The 21412-nt window shown below is 39.3% G+C and overlaps 2 protein-coding genes across 8 annotated transcripts in view; one reads left to right on the top strand and one right to left on the bottom strand.

Moving 5' to 3' along the window:
• The first annotated feature begins 4909 nt into the window (after positions 1-4909).
• Positions 4910-18677, top strand: hyi.L (hydroxypyruvate isomerase (putative) L homeolog). 2 transcript variants are annotated; one of them, XM_018256607.2, is made up of 8 exons: positions 4910-5294; positions 6619-6730; positions 7551-7665; positions 7746-7824; positions 9900-9964; positions 10121-10190; positions 14030-14164; positions 18139-18677. In XM_018256607.2, the coding sequence occupies exons 1-8, from the start codon at positions 5105-5107 to the stop codon at positions 18213-18215; spliced, it is 843 nt and encodes a 280-aa protein (XP_018112096.1). In that variant the 5' UTR covers positions 4910-5104; the 3' UTR covers positions 18216-18677.
• Positions 18678-19018: 341 nt separating this feature from the next.
• Positions 19019-21412, bottom strand: part of c1orf84.L (chromosome 1 open reading frame 84 L homeolog) — a 112739-nt gene continuing 110345 nt past the window's right edge. For all 6 annotated transcript variants that reach the window (XM_018258299.2, XM_018258304.2, XM_018258300.2 and 3 more), the window contains one exon: positions 19019-19603. In XM_018258299.2, the coding sequence (XP_018113788.1) occupies positions 19460-19603 (144 nt within the window). In that variant the 3' untranslated portion in view covers positions 19019-19459. The remainder of the gene's footprint in view (positions 19604-21412) is intronic.

Below are 21412 nucleotides of genomic sequence, written 5' to 3'. Positions count from 1 at the left end.
TGGTTTGTTTGGTTGCTTGTGTGCACAGTGAATCGTAGGATCCCAGGGGGACGGCCCTTAGTTCTTAATATGGCAATTTTCTATTTAGGATTACCCAATGACGCATACTACTAAAAAAGTATATTATGAAAATGGTTTATTTACATGAAGCAGGGTTTTAAATATGAGCTTTTTTTATGCAATATATTTGTATAGAGATCTACATTGTTCGAGGGTATAGTTTTCCTTTGTAAAGTATCTGCTGCACACCCCACAATCATATTACTTAAATGAGTGATAATATGTCCTTTTAAATATGTTTACCGGACTTGTTTTAAATCTGAATATTTGTTTACAAAGCCAATAATTCTGGCCTCTGCAGAAGCACACATACCTCTCTAAATGCATTTCAGTAAGTGTACCTGTTTAACAGGAAAGCTACATTTTAGGAGGAACTCATTCACTGCTTCATTTGTGCTTTAACAATATTCTTCTTAGCACAGCATGCACTTTACTTTATTTTGCTAAAAGAGAAAGCCCAGAAATTGACTTTGTACACAGTTCTTTCTGCTGGGCTTAATTAGAACACATTTGTTCTGCAACACTTAAAGAACCTCAGATATGGAAATAGCTTAGTACAAAACCAACAGTGGATCAGACTAAATTTTGCCTGTAAATAACTTTATAGAAATTAACAGAACTTATTTGCAGCAGTCACAATACAACAACCAATTTGATGACAATCCCCTCCCTTCCTCGATGCAATGTACTATTCTCTTAGAAACACAATTATATAAAGCATACAGAGTTATATAAATGGCACAATTAGCTTTACACTTCAAACTAATTTCACCTGTAGAAATACACAGTTGCACCATTTCCAGGGGCTGTTTATTAGAAACATGCAGAATTACACAAAATGGTGTTAGCACAAAATATAAATCATTATGAACCACCTACTGTATATTAATAAAGATAAGAGAAATTACTCCCTAGAAAGTCAGCTTTTTTCAGGGTAAGCGATTGATACATTTCAGATGGGGACATATACACACTATTTAATACATGTGTGACGTCACATCTATAACTTTGATTGCCACAAGATGCAGGAACATAAAATTCATCAGTAGTCAGAGGCAGTGGCACATTAAGTGGCAGTTTTATTAAGGGTCGAATTGAAAATTCGAATTTTTGATTTTTTTTATGGTCAAAATTCTCAAATTAGAGTTGTGAATAATCTAAACTCGATTTGAATTTTGCGATTTATCAAACCTTGGCCTTTAAAAATTCGAATATTCGCCACCTAAAACCTGCCGAGTTCATATATAAGTCAATGGGAGGTTCAGGAACCAATTTGAACGTGTTACTAGTCTTCCTGACATTTTGAGGTTTTTTTCGGAGAAAAAAATAGATTTGAGTTTTCGGGTCGGTAATATTCATTTAAGTTTTAGATATTCAATTTTGTTATTAAATAACCCCCCCAATGGATTTTCACGTATATTGGAATTTATTAGAGTTCAACATTAATTCGACCTTTGATAAATGTGCCTCTAAAGCTGGCCGTAGACGCAAAGATTCGATCGTACGAATAATCGAACGATCGGACTTCCCCATCTCCCGACCTGCCACAAACCATTCCGATCAAATAAAGTAGTAAAAGAACAATCAGCCGATGTTCTGCCCCTGACAGCAATTGTACGAAAGTTATGTCCGACCAAAGCTAATGACAGTCTCCCTCTGAAAATCGTTAGATCGGCAATACATGCAGAGATATTATCGGCAGCCGACAGAAATCTTTTAACCTGTCCGATCGACCAAATGACGGATCTCCGCCGGACGAAAAATGTCAGGACTCTCCACACGCGGTCCGAAAATCGTACGAATGGAAATCTGCGTTTATGGCCAGTTTAAGACTAATATCCTAAGCTCCAGTAGCCGTTTGATATATAGGCCCCCACTTTAGTCAAGACTGCCGCTATTTGCTTATTACAATAGCCTTGCATACAGGGTAGTGTATTGATTTGCTAGTATTTTAGGATAAATTCAAAAGAAATGTCAGGCGGCCTATTCCCATCTTCTTGAGTCCCTAGAAGCCAATCTCACTCACATATGTAGAAAGGTTAGCATTGCTTTGCATGATTGCTGCACGTCAACGGGATGCCATCAGGTTAAAAGGGACTAACAGCCATAATGGGCACAACTGTAAATTAATACATATTCTTGTACATTGCATCCCTTAGGGCTAACATATATGGTAGATTTTGATTAGATTTTGTGATTTAGACATTATCTGACCTACAAAAGCTTGCCATCCAACAGCATAAGATTTGCATGATACCTGTACTTCAAAATCTGATCCCTGCTGCTGTGATGTAAATCCTACCAATTGGATGGTGTCTTTTGTTCATGCATCTACATCCAAAAGTCGATGTATTTCATTAAGAAAAAAAAAAAGTCTCTGAGATACCATCAGACTTTATCTTGTCGGATGTAAATGCAGCACGCTTTGCTCCCTTCTGACAGGCGTGTCGTCTCAAGTGGCAAATTATACATGACGATCAAATGAAAGCAGGTTGCCTAATATAAGAGAATGTAATTTTAAGCATTTATCAATACACAGTAATTAAACAAAACACACTGTCAATGGTTTTAAACATATTTGTAATAATGCCTGCTATTGAACACAAGTGCCACTGGGTTTGGAACGACAGATTATTGAGAAAGGGATGGAGGAGACATTTATTGAAAACCTCCAGTATTCAGCAGACATCCTTGGCCAGGTGTGTGCGTTTTGGAATACAGGTATGGGACCTATTATCCAGAATGCTCGGGACCTCAGATTTTCTGGATAATGGATCTTTCCATACCTTAGGTCTACTAGAAAATCATGTAAACATTACATGGTTTTGTTTCCAATAAGGATAAATTATATGAGCAGGATGCAGGTGATACTCTCCCCTAGTATCAGCAGGAATGTTCATAATGGAATGTGGGAAAACAGTGGCAAACAAAGGGCTCTGTCTATCTGTCACCAGCTGTAATGATATTGAATGGTAAGTGCGATGATGCATATAGAGAGGTGACACAGGGGAAAAAAATAACTTGCTGTGGGGCCCAGTAATATCTACTTACGCCACTGGCTCTCTAACATTAATTCAGTCAAGCAACTGCACATAACATCACGTGATGCAGCCAATCCTTTAAAGGAAATGTCAAGCCGTTTTTGACTTTTACCATGCCTGTGTAGCCTACCTTAGCCCCAATCAAACCGCATTATTTTCACTTGGAAAAACACTCTACCTTCCCTGCACCAACGCACTGTTTGCCTCCCTGTGCCTTCATTAACCCAGCGGCCATTTTTTCATGCGTGCACTCTTCCTATTAGCAATGCACATGCGCCAATATTCCCATCCGTCTGACTTGCTAACTTGCTAGTAACTTACATACAGTAGTTATCCTGGTTGGCAGTGTAATAATTAATGTCTCAGCTCTCTTGCTCTGCTCCCTGCAAGTCAGCACGAAGAACTATGTGCTAGAAGCGGGTAGGGGGGAATGGGGGAGCAGAGAGCAAAAGCTTGGCAGAATAGTCACTATAGCAACCGCCAATGCTATTTTTTGATTGGCGGAATGAAGACACAGAGGTCACTCATGATGCAGCTGGAAGGCTTTGCCGAGGCCGATTCAACTAAACTGCGCATGTGCTAGATTAGTTTAGACAAGTGCGCATGTGCGTCTCGCCAAACTACAGCTCGCATTCCGAAGGGAGGGGGGAGAGAGACAGATAGTGCAGGACAGCAGCAGGCAGCCAAAATCAATACTAGGGCTGCAATACTAGGTATGTAAAACATGTGACGAGGCATATCGCTTATAAAACTTTTGTTGTAGGAGTTGACATGTCCTTTAAAAGCTTCGCAGTATATTAGTGAAGGGATTGGTCACCCTTAAATTAACTTCAACTTTTAAATTAGTATGATGTAGAGAATGAAATCTTGAGACAAATTGCAATTGGTTTTAATTTTTATGATGTGGTTTTTGGGTTATTTAGCTTCTTATGCAGCAGCTGTACAGTTTGCAATTTCATATTGTTGCTAGGGTAAAATTACCCCAGCATTGATTTGAAGAAGAGACTGGAATATGAATGGGAGGCCTGAATAGAAAGTTGAGTGATAAAAAATAAAAATAACAATACGTGTGTACAGGAGACATATAGGATAAATGAAAAAAACTCTAATTTTATAGCCAATTATAAGTAATATATGGTGTTGCTTTTAAATGGTGCTAAAAATTAAATAATATCCCCTTTTATTAGAGCTCCCTATAGATGTTCATAGGGAGGGTCCTGGTCTGTGTTTCAAATGAGGGGTGGGCGTGTCCTAATGGTCCCTGCCAGAAGCACAGGAGGAGGGGGACAGCAAATCACAGCCCTGCAGTCACACAAGCACAGACAGGCTTCAGTTCCCTATCAGGTCCTGCTAGCTGCTGATTGGTTCCTGTTCTACATTGCAGTGAGCTAAGAGCCACAGGCTCCCCTGCACAGCCTGGGAATTCAGGAGCAGGAAGTGGAAGAGAGGGATTATTAGGCATTTTGGAGAAATATTCATTAAATCAGTCTGAAAAACTACTTTTTTTAAAGCACAAATCTTCTATATCTAAATGAGTAAATGGTACATACTTATTTTTTCCACAATATGGCTCCTTTACAGAGCATTTGTTTTTAGATGGGGTCAGTGACAATATTTGAAAACTGGAAAGAAGCAGAAGAAATAGGCAAACGGTTAAACTATGAAAAAAAAATGAAGGCCAATCGAAACGTTGCTTAGAATTAGTCATGCTAAAGTTAATTGAAGCAACCCTTAATTGGAATACTGTGCTGTCCCAAGATGCAGCCAATTGTCTGTCAGTATATGAAAATACTACTTCACAGGCGAGTGTGTTATTGGTCACAAGCAGACTTCTTACATTCTAGTGAAGTTACGCGGCCGTGTCCCTGCGCTCAGCCCTGTAATTGCACAATCCCGCCTGTCACCTGCTCTTGGCCTAACAGTGGGCGTATCCTCGGTCTCGCTTTCCCACCTCCCCCGGGCCGCAGTACCACAACGTTAGTGAAGTTTCCCTGGTGAACGCCATGCGTTTCTCGGCCAACATCTCGTGGCTGTTTCCGGAGGTGCCTGATTTTCCGGGCCGTATTAAAGCTGCGTCTCAAAGCGGCTTCCGAGCGGTTGAAGTGGCCTGGCCCTACGCTACGGACCGGACTCTTTTTAAGGCCGCCCTAAACACTCACCGTATGAGCCTGGTCCTACTCAATACCCCGCCAGGTACAAGCCGCTAGTTCTACTGCGCTGAGGATGTGCGAGGAGCAAAGAAAGCACATATTGTATTGTACACAGTACTGGGACTCATTTATAAACAATTTTTATGAGATCTATGACACAGAAATCAATTATCCAGACAGCTCTGAAATGCTGCAATGCTAATCTACTGGGGCTAATTTAGAAACAAAATCGTATTTTTTGATTGATTTGCTTTTAATGGTATCTGTAATAATAAGAAATGAACTGCACTTGATAGTAACTCAGCCATGTTGAGATGAGTATCTTAGTATTTAAATGTTTTTCGTGTATTGGCCAGATTATTGTTCGGGTTTCATAACGCTGAAAGCTGAACAGAAAAAGTTGACACCCGAACAGGCCTTCCAAAAACCGAACTGTTCCGGTCAAAACCGAGCAGGTGGCAACCCTACATGAGTTACTCCCAGACAGGTCCGGACTGAGAATTTAAATAGGCCCAGGCATTTCACGTACACAGAGGCCCAATCAGTCCCCACCAGCCCACTAAATACTGACTTTCTATGGTTTCTTATAGCAGCCCCTCTGGCATTTGCCAGAACCCACAGATTGCCAGCCCGGGCCTGCTCCCAGGTGCAAATTTGCCCCATTTATATAAATGAGCCCCAGTAGATTTAAACCTAGCGATTGTGTTTCCCTTCGTTGTGGGCTCATGTGCCATAAAAAACCAACATGTTCCGCAAGAACTATAAATAATAGAAGGGTGTATCTAATCAAAATTAGATACAAAAATTGATTAATACGTGAGGAAATTAATGCCCTTGCTCAATGGAGATTACAATGTAAATTCTCTAATTCTCTGTCCAAAAGTGACATTGATTTATGCTATAATGTAGCTATATTGTTTAGCACTTAGTTTTACCCTAATCATGTGTGCCTCCCATAGTCAGGTTGTGTGCTCAAGCAATGTGGGCATGTATGATAGTTGCAGGGGTTCACTTTCACAGAACATTGTGTAATTATGGGCTGTCAAACAAAGAATATGTCAAACAGTATAAATAGGCAATACGGGGTTGCTGAAGGCAGACTTGTAGTGCTTGATTCTAGATACAGTCTGGTCCAGCAGACTAAACTCAATATCATAAATTAGCCACAACAGTGGGCATGAGGCTTTAAGAAATCATTGCTGGGTTTTTACGATTCTATCATCTGATCATACCGGCATCTAGATCTTAGGTCATAAGATATAGTCATAGCAAATGTCACTCCTGTCCTTCAAATGAACATGGGTCTTGCTGCCTGTCAACTTTTTTCTTGGAACAAGTCTAGCACTGAATCGATTGTCTGTGTGCAGGTAACATAGAAGCTGGTGAACTTGGCCTTGCTGCTGTGCCTGGCAGGCAAGATGAATTCCGAACAGGCCTTAATGAAGCCGTCAGCTGGGCCAGTGACTTAGGATGTGACAGGTACATGCTAATGCTTACTAAATAACATACTGTTTATTACATATATCCAGGATAGTGAAGAATGAATATATATATATATATATATATATATATATATATATATATATATATATATATATTTTGGAATATATTTGCCCCCTCTCCCTCTATCCACAGTGGCAAATTAAAGAATATATTTAACTGATGGTTTAGTAAAGTAGATTATCTGTTCTTACTGCAACTAAACTTACAGACCTATAAATGTGTAGTATCCAGAATCTCTTTTAGAGAATGTTCTTCTCTCAATTTAGGCCTCAAACCTACAGTACATGAATCTATTTCAGGTGTCCCTTGTTACTGGACTACCAAACTGGATATTAGTTCAAAGATCAATACAAAAGACTGTTTAGCGCACTGTTTACCTGTCATTATTTTTATATTAGAGGGTACATTTTAACACTTACAGATGTCAGAATTTAAAGGAATGCTTTTAAAGGGGATCCAAACCCAAAAAATGGATTGATGCAGACTTACTCAGGGTGCTTCTCTGAGCATCTTTGCAATTGCCACCTATTTTCAGTAGTTTCTGAGATATTTGCATTTTCAGACTTGATAGGGGCCTTTTAGCTCAACTGAAAACCAGCAACCTGAGGGTTAACTGAATCCAGGAAATGTATAGACAGAGTCGCTGACACTGGGCCTTCTAAAAGCTTCTGAGCTGAAGCCTGACTAGCAGTATAAAACCATCTAAAACTATGCTAATATCTCAGAAATAGGATATATTTTATTTATACCCGAGTGGATTTTATACAAAATGAGAATGCTCTGTGTTCTATCTTAGAATTCATATCATGGCAGGACGAGTGCCACTGGGTTTGGAACATCAGTTTATTGAGAAAGAGATGGAGGAGACATTTATTGAAAACCTCCAGTATGCAGCAGACATCCTTGGCCAGGTATGTGGGTTTTGGAATACCTGTAATATGTAAAAAAAAGTAAAATGTTTGTATATGTTTATAACTTAATATTTACACAGGCTGGGATGGTGGGATTGCTGGAACCCATAAACTCCCTTATCACTGAACCTCGCTATTTCCTGAACACACCTCAACACGGTAAGTGAGTAAAGGAAAAGAATCAGTGGGAATCAAGTTTCTCTCACAATAGCAGTGTCTACTAAAAATATTAGTAAGATTTCATCACATAATATTTTTCCTAGCAGCAAGATAATAAACTCCTCATAGAACATTGCATCCTTCCCTTTCCAAGTCTGAATATCACGCTTGTGTACCGACTATTGCATTTCTGTTACAGAGAAGATCCGCTCAATCTATTCCTTCGTTTACATGTAGAGCTATGTATAACAACTGCCATATTATTTGCCTCAGTTGAAGCAAAAGCTCCAGTATAAACTGCACAATCTGTGTAAGAATATCCCATATAGGAAATAAGAATAGCACTGTCCAAGACTTCATCAATAATATTGTTACCAAAGAACCTTTATGATTTGGGTGCTTCAGCCCCAATTCCTTTGTTCGAATTGTACCTTCAGGTATGTAATCGTAAGGTCTGTGCTTATCAACAGCAACATTATACCAAAATATGGAAACCTTTAAAAATATTCAAAAACAAGTAATAGATATAGAAAAAGGGCCTAACAAGTTTTGTGCCTGATAAGGCATTTAGTCATTGTGAGTGCAATAGCTCAGATTCAGCAGAGTTAAAAGTTATAGGTATCTATAGAGCCATTGGGCTAACGAGAGGCGGTAAATAAATCCCTAAGATGTTGCTGTTAGAACTAATTAGATATTTATGCTACAGACTTGTAAACCCACAGGTCTGCATAGCGACTATGTCACTTGTTATTTCTCCTAGACATCTGTCTCTATTTACTTATTTGCCTTAATTATCATTTATACATTAAAAAGTCCTCACAAGAAATACCTTCAAGAAAACCCTAGCCTTGTTATAATGCAGAACACAGACACATTGGGGCCCACTGCACCAACATTGCAAGACATGTGCCCCCCTGCTTTTTATCACAGGTATTTTGGCATTCTAGGCAAGGGCTTCATTAAGTGCCCGACATAGTCCTGCATTACCATTTCCCAACTTATATATTGCCCCCAAATATGTACTTGTGCCAGCAGCAGCCAAAAATCCATCATATTGCCCCCAAATATGTACCTGTGCCAGCAGCAGCCAAAAATCCCTCATATTGCCCCCAAATATGTACCTGTGCCAGCAGCAGCCAAAATCCATAATATTGCCCCCAAATATGTATCTGTGCCAGCAGCAGCAGCCAAAAATCCATCATATTGCCCCCAAATATGTACCTGTGCCAGCAGCAGCCAAAAATCCACAATATTGCCTCCAAATATGTACCTGCACCAACAGCAGCCAAAAATCCACAATATTGCCCCCAAATATGTACCTGTGCCAGCAGCAGCCAAAAATCCACAATATTGCCCCCAAATATGTACCTGTGCCAGCAGCAGCCAAAAATCCACAATATTGCCTCCAAATATGTACCTGCACCAACAGCAGCCAAAAATCCACAATATTGCCCCCAAATATGTACCTGTGCCAGTTGCAGCCAAAATCCAAAATATTGCCCACAAATATGTACTTGTGCCAGCAGGAGCCAAAAATCCATCATATTGCCCCAAATTTGTACCTGTGCCAGCAGCAGCCAATTCATCATATTGCCCCATATCTTCTTTTTACCTGTGTAAGCAGCAGCCAAGATATTGCCCACAAATATGTACCTGTGCCAGCAGCTGCCAAGAGGGAGGCGGGGAGTGCTTTTGCCAGCAGTATGAATCATGGGCAAGAGGGGGTTGGAGCAGGCGGTTTATGAAATTGAAAATGTATTAAAGGTCAAGCAAACCAGGGTTTTAAAAAAAGAATAAAAATGGCCCAGCATTTCATGACACATCATGGCCTAGCCATTTAGACTTATATTTCAGGATCTTATGGAGTATCCCTCCTTGCGTGTCTGACACTGGGTTTAGCATGTGGGTACATATGTGAATCAGGAACCCTGCATACCAGGGCAAAGCAGTGCACAAGAGTGAATAACCAAAGTACCTGGTTATGACATTTGATAATGGGAGATGACAGAAGCTGTATGATGTAAGAGTTGTTTTGATATGAGGTAATATTTGTGTAATTCTGTGTTTGCTAACAGTTTGCTATTTCTTAGCTGCCTCAATACTGCAAAAAGTGAAAAGACCAAATTTAAAGCTTCAGATGGTAAGTACTGACCCATTATTGAGAATACATAGTATGTGAATGCTTATCTAGAAATATGTTTTATGAAAAGACAAACAGTTCCATTGTGTACAAGTTGTAGTTCTTTGCTTAAATTGTTTCTAACCGAGTTGCTCATCACAGTATTTCATATAACAGGACCTGTACCATTGGCAGATCATGGGCGGTAACCTAACACAGAATATTAAGACTTATTTTCCTTTGATTGGTGAGCTTTATGGAACTATATCTACACTACTATATATATGTATATTCATTTATATTTATTGAGATTAGACTTTATGAACTATTAGCCTATATGTGTTTAAAGTCAATTCTATAAAATATGTATCCTTAATAAGTATCATTACCTTAGATGCAATGCTGGATATATAGCAATGGATTGTTTTCACTCCTACTTATATAATGGCTCTGAAAAAATGTGAAACTAGCCTTTGATGATTTGGTTGTTATTTCTGTAATTAACTTATGGTAAAATGGTAGAGCCCCAACCCCTCAAAGTGAGGTTAATTTGCATAATTCTCAGACTAAGTTATTTAATTTGTGACTAAACTAAGGAATACTGTCATGATTTGTATGGTGTAGTTTTTAATAGGGATGCACCGAATCCACTACTGGCACTACTGGATTCGGCCGAACCCCTGAATCCTTCGCAAAAGTTTTGGCCCAATACCAAACCAAATCCAAATTTGAATATGCAAATTAGGCATGGGAAGGGGAAACATTACTTCCTTGTTTTGTGACAAAAAGCCGTGAGATTTCCCTTCCCGCCCCTAATTTGCATATGCAAATTAGGATTCAGATTCAGTTTGGCCGGGCAGAAGGATTCAGCTGAATCCGAATCCTGCTGAAAAAGGCTGAATCCTGGCCAAATCCCGAACCGAATCCTGGATTCGGCACATCCCCAGTTTTTAATACTATATTACACGGGGTGCCTTGCAAATAATTCATACTACCATTTAAAATGTTATTTTTTCCTATGGTTTTAAAAATGGTACCGTATGTAGAAAGCCATCTTAGTTTATTAGGCTCATCCCTGCACTTTCAAAAACAGCACAGCACAAGTTCAACCTATATTTTCTATAAGGCATTTAGCATATTCAAAATTTTAGAGGGATAACCCCACTTTTCTAATGATGATTCATCCAGATATCGTGCTCACCCTTTTAAGCCGGTAACCTGGGTGTATATACCCCAGGTCCTACGCTCCTGGATTCGCACAATCTTGACACAATTACTACAAATTTGGGAAAAAACCCGCACTCACCAAAATTGATGAGTGGCCCGGGTGCATCGCCCCGAACCTGTAGCTGAAGGTGGTGTGCAATCAAATCATATATGTTGGCAAGCACTTTGCAGTCCACTCATCGAGTAAAAACTTCAAGTTTATTTCAGTAGTTTAAAAACATATCAATCCTGACGCGTTTCGTATCACAGAAAAAAGTTTTGATATGTTTTAATATGTTTAAATTGTAACAAAGCGATCAGTTCTAACAAAATGTTGCGAGTTGTTTCAGTTGATTGGAAAGATAAGGGGTTGTAAACGGATGTTTTGGGTCTTGCTCTTAATTAATTTCTATTAGTTAAATGAGTTCATTTCCGGGTTAAGAATTCAAATAGCCGTTAGATACAATGTTTGTTATACCCATGACTACGTATCTGTGATACGAAACGCGTCAGGATTGATATGTTTTTACTCTACTGAAATAAACTTGAAGTTTTTACTCAATGAGTGGACTACAAAGTGCTTGCCAACATATATGATCCTGAGTCCTGGGTCTTATTCCTATTTCTATTGCTTGGATGCTATTTTCATGGGAGCTTTATTTATTTTGTCAAAAATTGTAAAAAATGTAGCGTTTATTTTTAGCTGTACAATATTGAAATCATCCACAGGCTTCAGGCAACTTGCTTTTTGAAAAGGGTAGTAGGTGGGGTTTGGGTTGTCAGGACACATTTCCTTTAAATGTATATAATGTATTTGAGGGGTAACATTTACACTGCTTTTCACTGTATTTAACATACAGATTTGTGACTTCATTCATGGAAGTCACTGTACCATTATTTACATTTTAGTAACCGCTGGTGTTACCCATTAGGGCTCTGGCACGCAGTATTGTGTCTGCCAGTGGTCAGGGCAGCTAAAATGCCCCATTACCAATCATAATAATATTCAATTAAAAGGAAATTGAGTGACAACCACAGAGCAGTGAATGGAGAACACCCACCCATCAGCAATAGCACGTTTCATATTATCTGATGCTGTGATAGGCAGACATAGGCAAGGTACCTGAAAATACCCATTGAATTGCTTCCTATGTGAATCTCCTTGGGTTACACTACTTGTGGGGAACGAGATGACTGAAGGGTGATTGTCGCATGCAGGTATCACAGATTTGCCAAGGGTAACAAAACACCCTGTGTGCCTTCACACTAAAGTGTATTGGAGACAGTATGGGCAGTTTTGCCTGTTTCTCCTTTTACTAAAGTACATGATAATATCTCTACCAGCAGTGCTATTAGTCCAATGCAGAGCCAGGGGCAAAAGCAGAGAAACATGGAGGTGCTATCAGTTCAGGCAGCTGAATCCTTCAGGAGACGTGTCTGGGAGCTGTTATCTTGTTCTTTTGATAGGCTGCTGGGGGAGGTGAGGAATGGGGGCTTGATAACACTTTAAAGCTGGCCATAGACATGCAGGTTTTATTATTTGTATGATGTAAGATTATTAATTAATGTAGCAATTTACAACTAACCATTTAGATTAAATAAAGTAGTAAAAAGAACAAATCAAACAATGTTCTGCTCATTAATTCAAAGACAGCAATTGTAAGAAAGTTACATCCAACAAATAGTAGTGACAGTCACCCACTGGTATCGTCAGATTGGCAATACATACCGAGATATTACCGTTAGCCGACAAAAATTCTTCTAACCTGCCCGATCGGCTAAACGACTGATCGACATGGTACGAAAAATGTCGGGACCATCCGCGAACCTTAGTTTCATACAACTTCATCTTTGCGTCTTTGGTCAGCTTATCTTGCAACAGTAAAGAGAGACTGAAGTCACATGCTGAGGCTACTTGGGAAAGTAAAAAAATTTCAAAATTAAATATTAAAAAATCTTTTTCCTCTTTTCTGCTGGATGAGTGCTATTGAAGTTACCCTGTGAAAAAATTCCAAATCCTTTTCTTTTGTGTTAGTTGAGATAAATAAACTCTAGTATACATGATATAAATTTCAAATTTTGATTTCATCAGTCTTCGCAGGGACCTGATGCCTATGCCCATGCACAGACTACACAGTTATAGATGTTTAAATAACAGTTATGAATGTTTTCATAAAAAACAAGAATTTGGGTTTCATGTTTAATCTGAAAAGCAATGTTATTTTACAGTTTTTTTTATGTCTGGGTGACAGGTCCTTTTAACTGTTGTGTTTCGGGTAAAAAACGGTTTCCTGGTAACATTCCCCATGACAGAACCTCGTCTGTTAATTGGCTCATGTGACCTAAGTCACCTAACTTGTATGGCTTGTTTGTGTGCACCGTGAATCCTAAGATCCGAGGGGTCGGCTTTTATTTTTTAAAATGGCAATTTTCTATTTATGATTGCCCAATGGCACATACTACTAATAAAGTATATTATTGTGAAAGTAGTTTATTTACATGAAGCAGGGTTTTACATATGAACTGTTTTATGTAATATATTTTCATGGAGACCTACATTGTTTAGGGGTATATTTTTATAGTGCAGAGAACCAATGTTCTTTGTAAGACTTAAACACTGAAAAAGGGTTAAAAAGCTTTAACCTAGCTGAACCAACAGTGTATGCAGGATACATAATGATACTGAGCACCCACAAGGGACCCCGTGAATCTTGAAGGATTATAAAAGAAGCAGATTATAGAGCAGAAGAAAACTTGAGTTATGAGATGTTTATTTTCAGATTTACACTGTATAAAAACAGTGTATAAATCTTCATGGGAGTTAATAGATAGTATAGTGAATTTAGAGACATTTTTATTTATACTTTCCTATATGTGCAGGTCATGTACAGATAGCACAAATTCCTCATCGAAATGAGCCAGACAGCCCTGGAGAGCTGAACTTCATGTATCTATTTGACCTACTTCAGGATCTTGGATACCAGGGATATGTAGGCTGTGAATATAAACCTCAGGGTAAGTACAACCTGACTCCCAACAGGACTGGGAAAGTATACTGTACCTATGAATGCATGCACAATTATGTTGCTTTTTTATCACATTTGTCAATGCCTGTAACTACATACTATTATAAATGTATTATATGTTGATATTATGTTACATTTATCTTTGGTTGAGGCTATGTTCATTGTGTTATGGCTAGGTAATGTTTATCTTTTGTTTATGTTGTGCTTGCCTTGTTTATAACAATAATTCATACCTCCCAACAGTCCTGTTTTCTGCAGGAGCAGGACAGTCCTGATTTTGACAGTTCAGACAGCAGTCCCGGTTTCTTACTGAAAAGTAGGGATGCACCAAATCCACTATTTGGGATTCGGCCGAATCCCCGGTAAAAGATTCGGCCGAATACCGAACCGAATCCTAATTTGCATATGCAAATTAGGGGCAGGAAAGGAAAGAGAGGAAAGAATTCTTCTTTTGTGACAAAAAGTCACGTGATTTCCCTACCCACCCCTAATTTACATATGCAAATTCGGTTTGGCCAGGCACAAGGATTCAGCCGAATCCTGCTGAAAAAGGCCGAATCCCGGACCGAATCCTGGATTCGGTGCATCCCTACTGAAAAGTCTAGTTTCTCTTTTATCTACTGCACTGATGCCAGAAAAAGATACAAAGTTTCTAAAACGTAATTAAAATAAAAGTTTTTTTTGGCAGAAAGCCCACAACACTGGTCACTGCTCTTCGATACATTTGTATCAATTTAAGATAAGCAAAGAAATTGTAACAATTTAACATAAAGCAGGTCTCTTGGGGAAGCTCACTCAGCTTAAAAGGCAAATCTAGCTTCAGTAGCAAAACATTAAGGGTGGTGGCAGACTGGGAGATTAGTCGCTCGTGAGGCAACTTTGAGCAACTTCGAAAATCCAAAGCGATCCCACTGGCGATTCGTATTCTTGCTGGCAGGAAGGCAGTGAGGGGAGATTAGTTGCCTGCAGTAGAGGAGATTTGTCGCTGGTTGACTAATCTCCATATCTGCCACCAACCTAAAAGGGCTGTTAACATTTGAGTTAAAGAAGAGTTTTCAATCCTTTAAGAAAAAAACCTGTACCACCCACCCCACGTAGATCACCCTCCCTCCAGCCTAATGGCCCTCGGGGAAATGCCCCATACTTTATACTTACCCCTCGGCGCAGATTCTGGCATTGGAGTTCCACGCAGCCATCATCCGGGTCTTCGGCAAGCTGAGTGGGAGATCTACATGTTGGCGCATGCGCAGTTGGAGCAACTTGCCGGTTTTGCAACAACTGCACATGCGCCGAAACGCAGGAAAATTGCCGAAGCGCCAGAAGAAGACATGAAGACCCGGAAGATGGCTGCGTGTAATTTGCTGCTGTAATTTGCAACCTCTCATTTAAGATAAGCTTGCCATTTGGAGTAAAAAGACATAAATACCCACTTTACATTAGAATGTGTACTTTCCAGTGGTTTCTGGGGGTTGCTTACTAGTGGAGGGCTTTTAACACTCATACATTATGCAGTAAAAGTGTTGATTTTGCAGTAGCTGAAGTGACAACTATGAATTCTATTGCACAATTCAGGTCTCTACATGCTGCGTAGATTGGTAATTCTATGCCATTGTTAGGAAGACTTTTTTTTTCATACCAAAGAAAATGTGGAAGATTAATAGCAAAACTGCTGAATTTAGCTTTGCATTTGGTAGTTTAGAGAAGAATGTACTGCTTTAGAATTTGTTAGATTGTGTACCTGCAAAAAGATATGGTTTTCTGGGATAAATGCACTTTTAGTAATGTATGCAAATTTAGTAGTGAACTGTGGTGGATTTCACCCTGTTGGAATCTCCATGGACAGAATATACACAGGGCAGAACTATAAAATATTTGCATTAAAGTGCTCAGGAGACATAGAGCTTTTTTATTTCCTTGTAAATGATAAAATATATTTTTATGTTTCTCTAAGTTATTAAAGTTTGTTTTTAAATACTGCTGAACAAAATCCCCACCCATTTCTAAGGGATTTCAAATTCTATATCTTTTTACAACAGTAAAATCACCAACAGGCAGATTTAGCATGTTTAGGTTACGGTGTATAGTTTTTCTACCTATACGAAACTTTGCCTCCAGGAAAGGCCCCTAAAGTGAAAGTGCACACAATGCTGAGAAATAGCTTGGTAGTTGTAAACTGTATTTGTTAAACAAAAAAAAGTGAAAGGGTTAATACAGGTATGGGAGCCGTTATCCAGAATGCTCAGGACCTGGGGCTTTTCTGATAACAGATCTTTCTGTAATTTGGATCTTCTTCTTGTGTCCACTAGAAAATCATGTAAACATTAAATAAACCCAATTGGATGCTTTGCTTCCGAAAAGGATTACCGTAATTATATCTTAGTTTGGATCAAGTACAAGGTACTGTTTTATTATTACAGAGAAAAAGGAAATCATTTTAAAAAAGTTGGATAAAATGGAGTCTATGAGACACAGCCTTTCCATAATTCAGAGCTTTCCAGATAATGGGTTTCTGCATAAGGGATCCCATACCTGTACTATATTTTGTTCTTCCAAGAAGCACTTATAGGCTAAAAAATTAGGCACAGATGCCAAAGTAAAACAAATCAAGATTAAAAAAAAAGTAAGTTGCCGTATGCTAATATTACGATTGCTGTGTTTATTTTGTTTTAACATTTTATGTTTATGCAAGGTTATATTTATGCAAATTTTGTGCTATGTTAATGTAAATGTTTAGTTGGGTTATGCTAATGCTGCATAAATGTTGTTAGTTATTGAGCCTAAAGCATGTATTTGCATTAATACGGATTTTATTTGTTCATATAGCTTTTATTCTTGAATAAAACAAAAGTATTCCCATAAAGCATTCAAATGTATTCCCTTTTTAGCAAACTGCCTAGGCACTTGTTGTTAGGTCTAAGTCCCCTCTTTGTTCAAGATAACCTCTTTGTTAGCTGATTCTCATAGAAGAATAGTATGGAGCAAATTGAGCCTTTGTGCTGATATGCAGAGGTTTGGGTATTGACTGTGAGGAGTGAAAGACTTTGAAGGTTAGTAGAAAGATACAGAAGGATATTGCATGCTATCCTTTGCCTAAGGGTCGGGGAGATTAGTCGCCAGTTGACAAATCTCCTCTTCTTTGTGGCGACTTATCTCCCCGATCTGCCGTCTGCCGGCTAATATGTAAATCCCCTGGGGGCAGGCACACGGATCGATTTGTTTTCCAAAGTCGCCCGAAGTTTCTTTGTGAAGCAATTATCACACAGCCTTGATAAATATTTTAACAAGGGGTTAACAGGTTTCCTTTAAGGGTCAGGGCACACACTCAGATTTGGGGAGATTAGTTGCCCCACAACAAATCTCCTCTTCTTCAAGATGACTAATCTACCCCAGACTGCCTCCCCGCCAGCTAAAATGTACATCGCGGGCAGGATGGCACTCGGCGCACTTTGTTTTCCAAAGTCGCCCCGAAATTACCTCACAAGGACACTTCGGGCAACTTTGGATAAAGAAGCTTTTCCGAGTGCCATCCCAACGGTGATTTACATTCTAGCCGGCGGGAGGCAGTTGGGGGAGATTAGTCGCCCCGAAGAAGAAGAGATTTGTCGCTGGGCGACTAATCTCCCCAAATCTGAGAGTGTGCCCTGATCCTAAAAAGAGAGCAGGGGGATTCTAGCAGCAGAGTTATCTGGAGGTTATCTGCATTCAAGTGATATTTAAGGCCAAATGGATGAGGTCTCCAAAAGAGAGTTACAGGGATGGTTGAGCTCAGAACTCTGAGGCACCCCCCACACTCTTGGAAAAGAGGATTTGTTAGTGTAAGGGATAAATATGTATCAGTTACAAACATAGGACGAGATATAAAGGCTGCCAAAACCATTCATACCAATTTATGTTGCCCAGACTCTGTCTGACATATTATACTAGTCATAATTTATATTAGTCACAAGTACTGTACTCTTTTAGGTGACACAGTGAAAGGACTTGGCTGGATGGAAAAGTATCTCAAGAATTGTGATGGTGATGAAGACAAAACAAAATAAAGTATCCAGGATTAATTCCCAGAAGACAAATGCAGCAGCAGAGCCAAACACCGTTGCATTTTCAGCTGTGCTAATGCCCAATAGACACACACATATAAACTGTTTGTAAAAATTTTGTACATTTCATTTTGTTCATTTTGCTGTCCTAAATCATGAATAATAATAATAATAATAATAAAAGTTCCACTGATAAAAAAAACACTAAATATGAGAGTATTTAGACCAGTTCTGCCCAAATTTGCCACGCTACGGGCTAATTATCCTTTATTCCACATGTTTTGGGAGCCCAATGATTCTAAAACAATGTTATACTAATAGGCCTATGTATAACCATGCTGAAGTTCATAAATATCACCTAGGGACCCATAATTGGTTTGTCAGAGTTATTATTTTCATTTTTGGTTCTATAAACTTGCTGTAAATATAGCTGTCTAAGATTCAATAAATATATGCCTTACAGCAGTGATCTCCAACCAGTAGCTTGTGAGTAACATTTTGCTCCCCAACCCATTGGATGTTGCTCTCAGTGGCCTCAAAGCAGGTGATTATTTGTTAATTCCAGGCTTGAAGCAAGTTTTGATGCACTGCCAAATGGAGGCTCCTGTAGACTAGCAGTCCATTTAGGGGTTACCAATAGCCAATCACAGCCCTTATTTGGCACATCCCAGGAACATTTTACATGCTTGTGTTGCTCCCCAACTCTTTTTACATCTGAGTGTTGCTCAAGGTTGACGAAGGTTGGGGATCCCTGCCTTACAGCGTATTGAAACAGCAGAAACAATAATACTCAGAAGCCAAGCTTGTACAAATTCAAAAGCTTTTATTCAATAATTATGATCTCACATTTACAAGTCATTTACATAAAACCTTGCATCTTAAAAGTGGCTTCTTTCTTACTTTTGCTGGCTTTAGTTTTCATTCCAACAGTAGCAAACCCAGATGCAAGATTTGGTATTTGCTCAGATGCTTGTTATTAAAGCATTACATTTTTGGAGGGAAGAGGTTGCTCCTCCAGAGCCGACATCCATGTAATAATTTGCTACACACAAGGTTCCATTATTGTGTGAAGGGCACTGATTTGCCTGATTGGTTCTCATTTATCTCATGTCTTGTTTCTGCCATGTGCTTCCATTAAATGTCAAGGAAATAATTCTGACGTTCTCGGTTACTTTTCCGATATGCAAGCTGCTATTGAGTTTTTCACATTTATTTGGGGTAAGAGTAAACCAGGCAGCACCCTGCTGTCAAAGCAAGCCACTCCATAGATTGAAGCAAGCAGTGTTAATAACAGACTCCAGGTGGTGGTAAGTTGAAACCAGCTGAGGTAATGGGCTCTCGCTGTTCTGCGGCTGCTCTGGAAATGGTTCTCTGAACACAACCTTTAAGCTCTGTCACAATAAGAAAAAAAAATGCTGACAATTTTACATTTTGTGAGGACCATAGATGTTTTCAACACATGACGCATACAGAATAAAAAATATTCACAAATGTCACCAAACAGTCGGATCAGTCTGATTTGGAGCAGCATGCAGGTGGCCACACTGGGCAATGACTAGTCATTTAGCCCCTGGCCAAAATCAACCTATCAATCAGGTCATAACAGAGCTATAACTGCATCAAGGTGCCAATGCAGTCCTCAGTGGGATTTCCAAAACTACCTGATAGATATCTGGCTAATATTTGGAAGCCATTGATAAAGGTTGTAAGAAGAAATGCAAGACTAACAGGACATTTCTGGTATCTCAGTAGTAATTGGGAGAGACTGAAAAATATACTTTAGAAATGCTTCCAACTGTGAACAACAAAAACTACCCCCTCATTGCACAAATCGGGCAGTTGGGACTGTGGGTGAAAAGTGGCATTAATACTATGGGGGATGTGTGGCAAGAGGATAAGCCGGTTACATTTGCCCAGTTGAAAGACCAATTCCACCTCCCACAAAACCGGTGGCTCAATTTTCACAGACTTCATCATGCCATTAAGGGCACATGCAGGAGTCACACTATGTCAGTCTCCACCCACCCCCAATGCGCTGTATTAAAAGGGGGCATACCAAGGGCCTGGTTTCCACACTTTATGCCAGGATACATCAGGATGTTCACAGGGACGATCTAGTTGAACTACGCAATAAATGGGAGGCAGATCTGGGTGTTATCCTAGATGAGGAATGGGAGGAGGCGCAAAAATCCCGTCAACTACAGGCTACGCCTAATCCAAGTATACTTATTATACAGGGCATACTATACACCTGTCCGACTAAACCATATCAGTGCTAATAACCCTGAAATCTGCACGAGGTGTGCGGTAGACAAAGGAACTCTGTTGCATATGTTGCGGAGCTGTAGTAAGATTACTCACTACTGGGGAAAAATTCTAGATGTCTTGGAGGCAGTGCTACAAATCACAATTCCCAGAACAGCTAAGATATATTGGCTATAATACAAGAGTTAAGATTAAACCAATGCCAGTCACATTTTCTCCTACAGGCACTGGTGTTGGCAAATAGACTAATTACCCAAAACTGGAGATGCCTTGCCCCGCATGCCTTCCCTAGTTGGATGCAGGACGCCTGTAGCACAGAGCAACTAATGTACATTAAAAGGGAAGCTCTCCCCAGGTCCCAGTGTGGACTGAAACGCTGGATATGCATCTGTGAATAAAGTTTATCACTTTTCTTCACAAAAACATTGGAGTGCGGGTCAATTTACTACTATATATATGTACACATGCAATTATTCTCTGAAAGCAAACTAACCATTGTTACTGGCAAAGCTAATTATATCATGCTTACTCTTTCTTCTTTGTATATATGTTTTTAAACTTAATTTAAAAACCGAATTTAAAAAAAAAAGAAATGCTTCCAACTGTCTTCTAATAAAAGCAAGACAAAAGTTTGCTTAATTACCTGACACAAAGGCAAAGTCCAATTAGGAAAGCAATGTCTAAAAAACCTCCTACTGTGCTTACGTTAATAGATATATATACACAAGTCTATTAGCAGCAATGAGAAGAAGATACAGCAATCAATGACAACAGTTGGTTTAACTTACCTCTGCTTAAGCGCCGCGAGTCAAATCGCGGCGCTATCGCCTAGTGTGCCCTTAGGCTTATACAAAATTAGTATGCTCTGGCTACATGCAAGATGATATACTCGAAAAAGGAAACAAAGTCATTGCTAACAAGAACATTTTATTTCA

Source organism: Xenopus laevis, chromosome 4L (genome assembly GCF_017654675.1).
Source record: "Xenopus laevis strain J_2021 chromosome 4L, Xenopus_laevis_v10.1, whole genome shotgun sequence".
NCBI classification, from domain to species: Eukaryota; Metazoa; Chordata; class Amphibia; order Anura; family Pipidae; genus Xenopus; species Xenopus laevis.
Note: the sequence above shows the minus strand (reverse complement) of the source record. Positions and strands in the feature narration are given on the sequence as shown.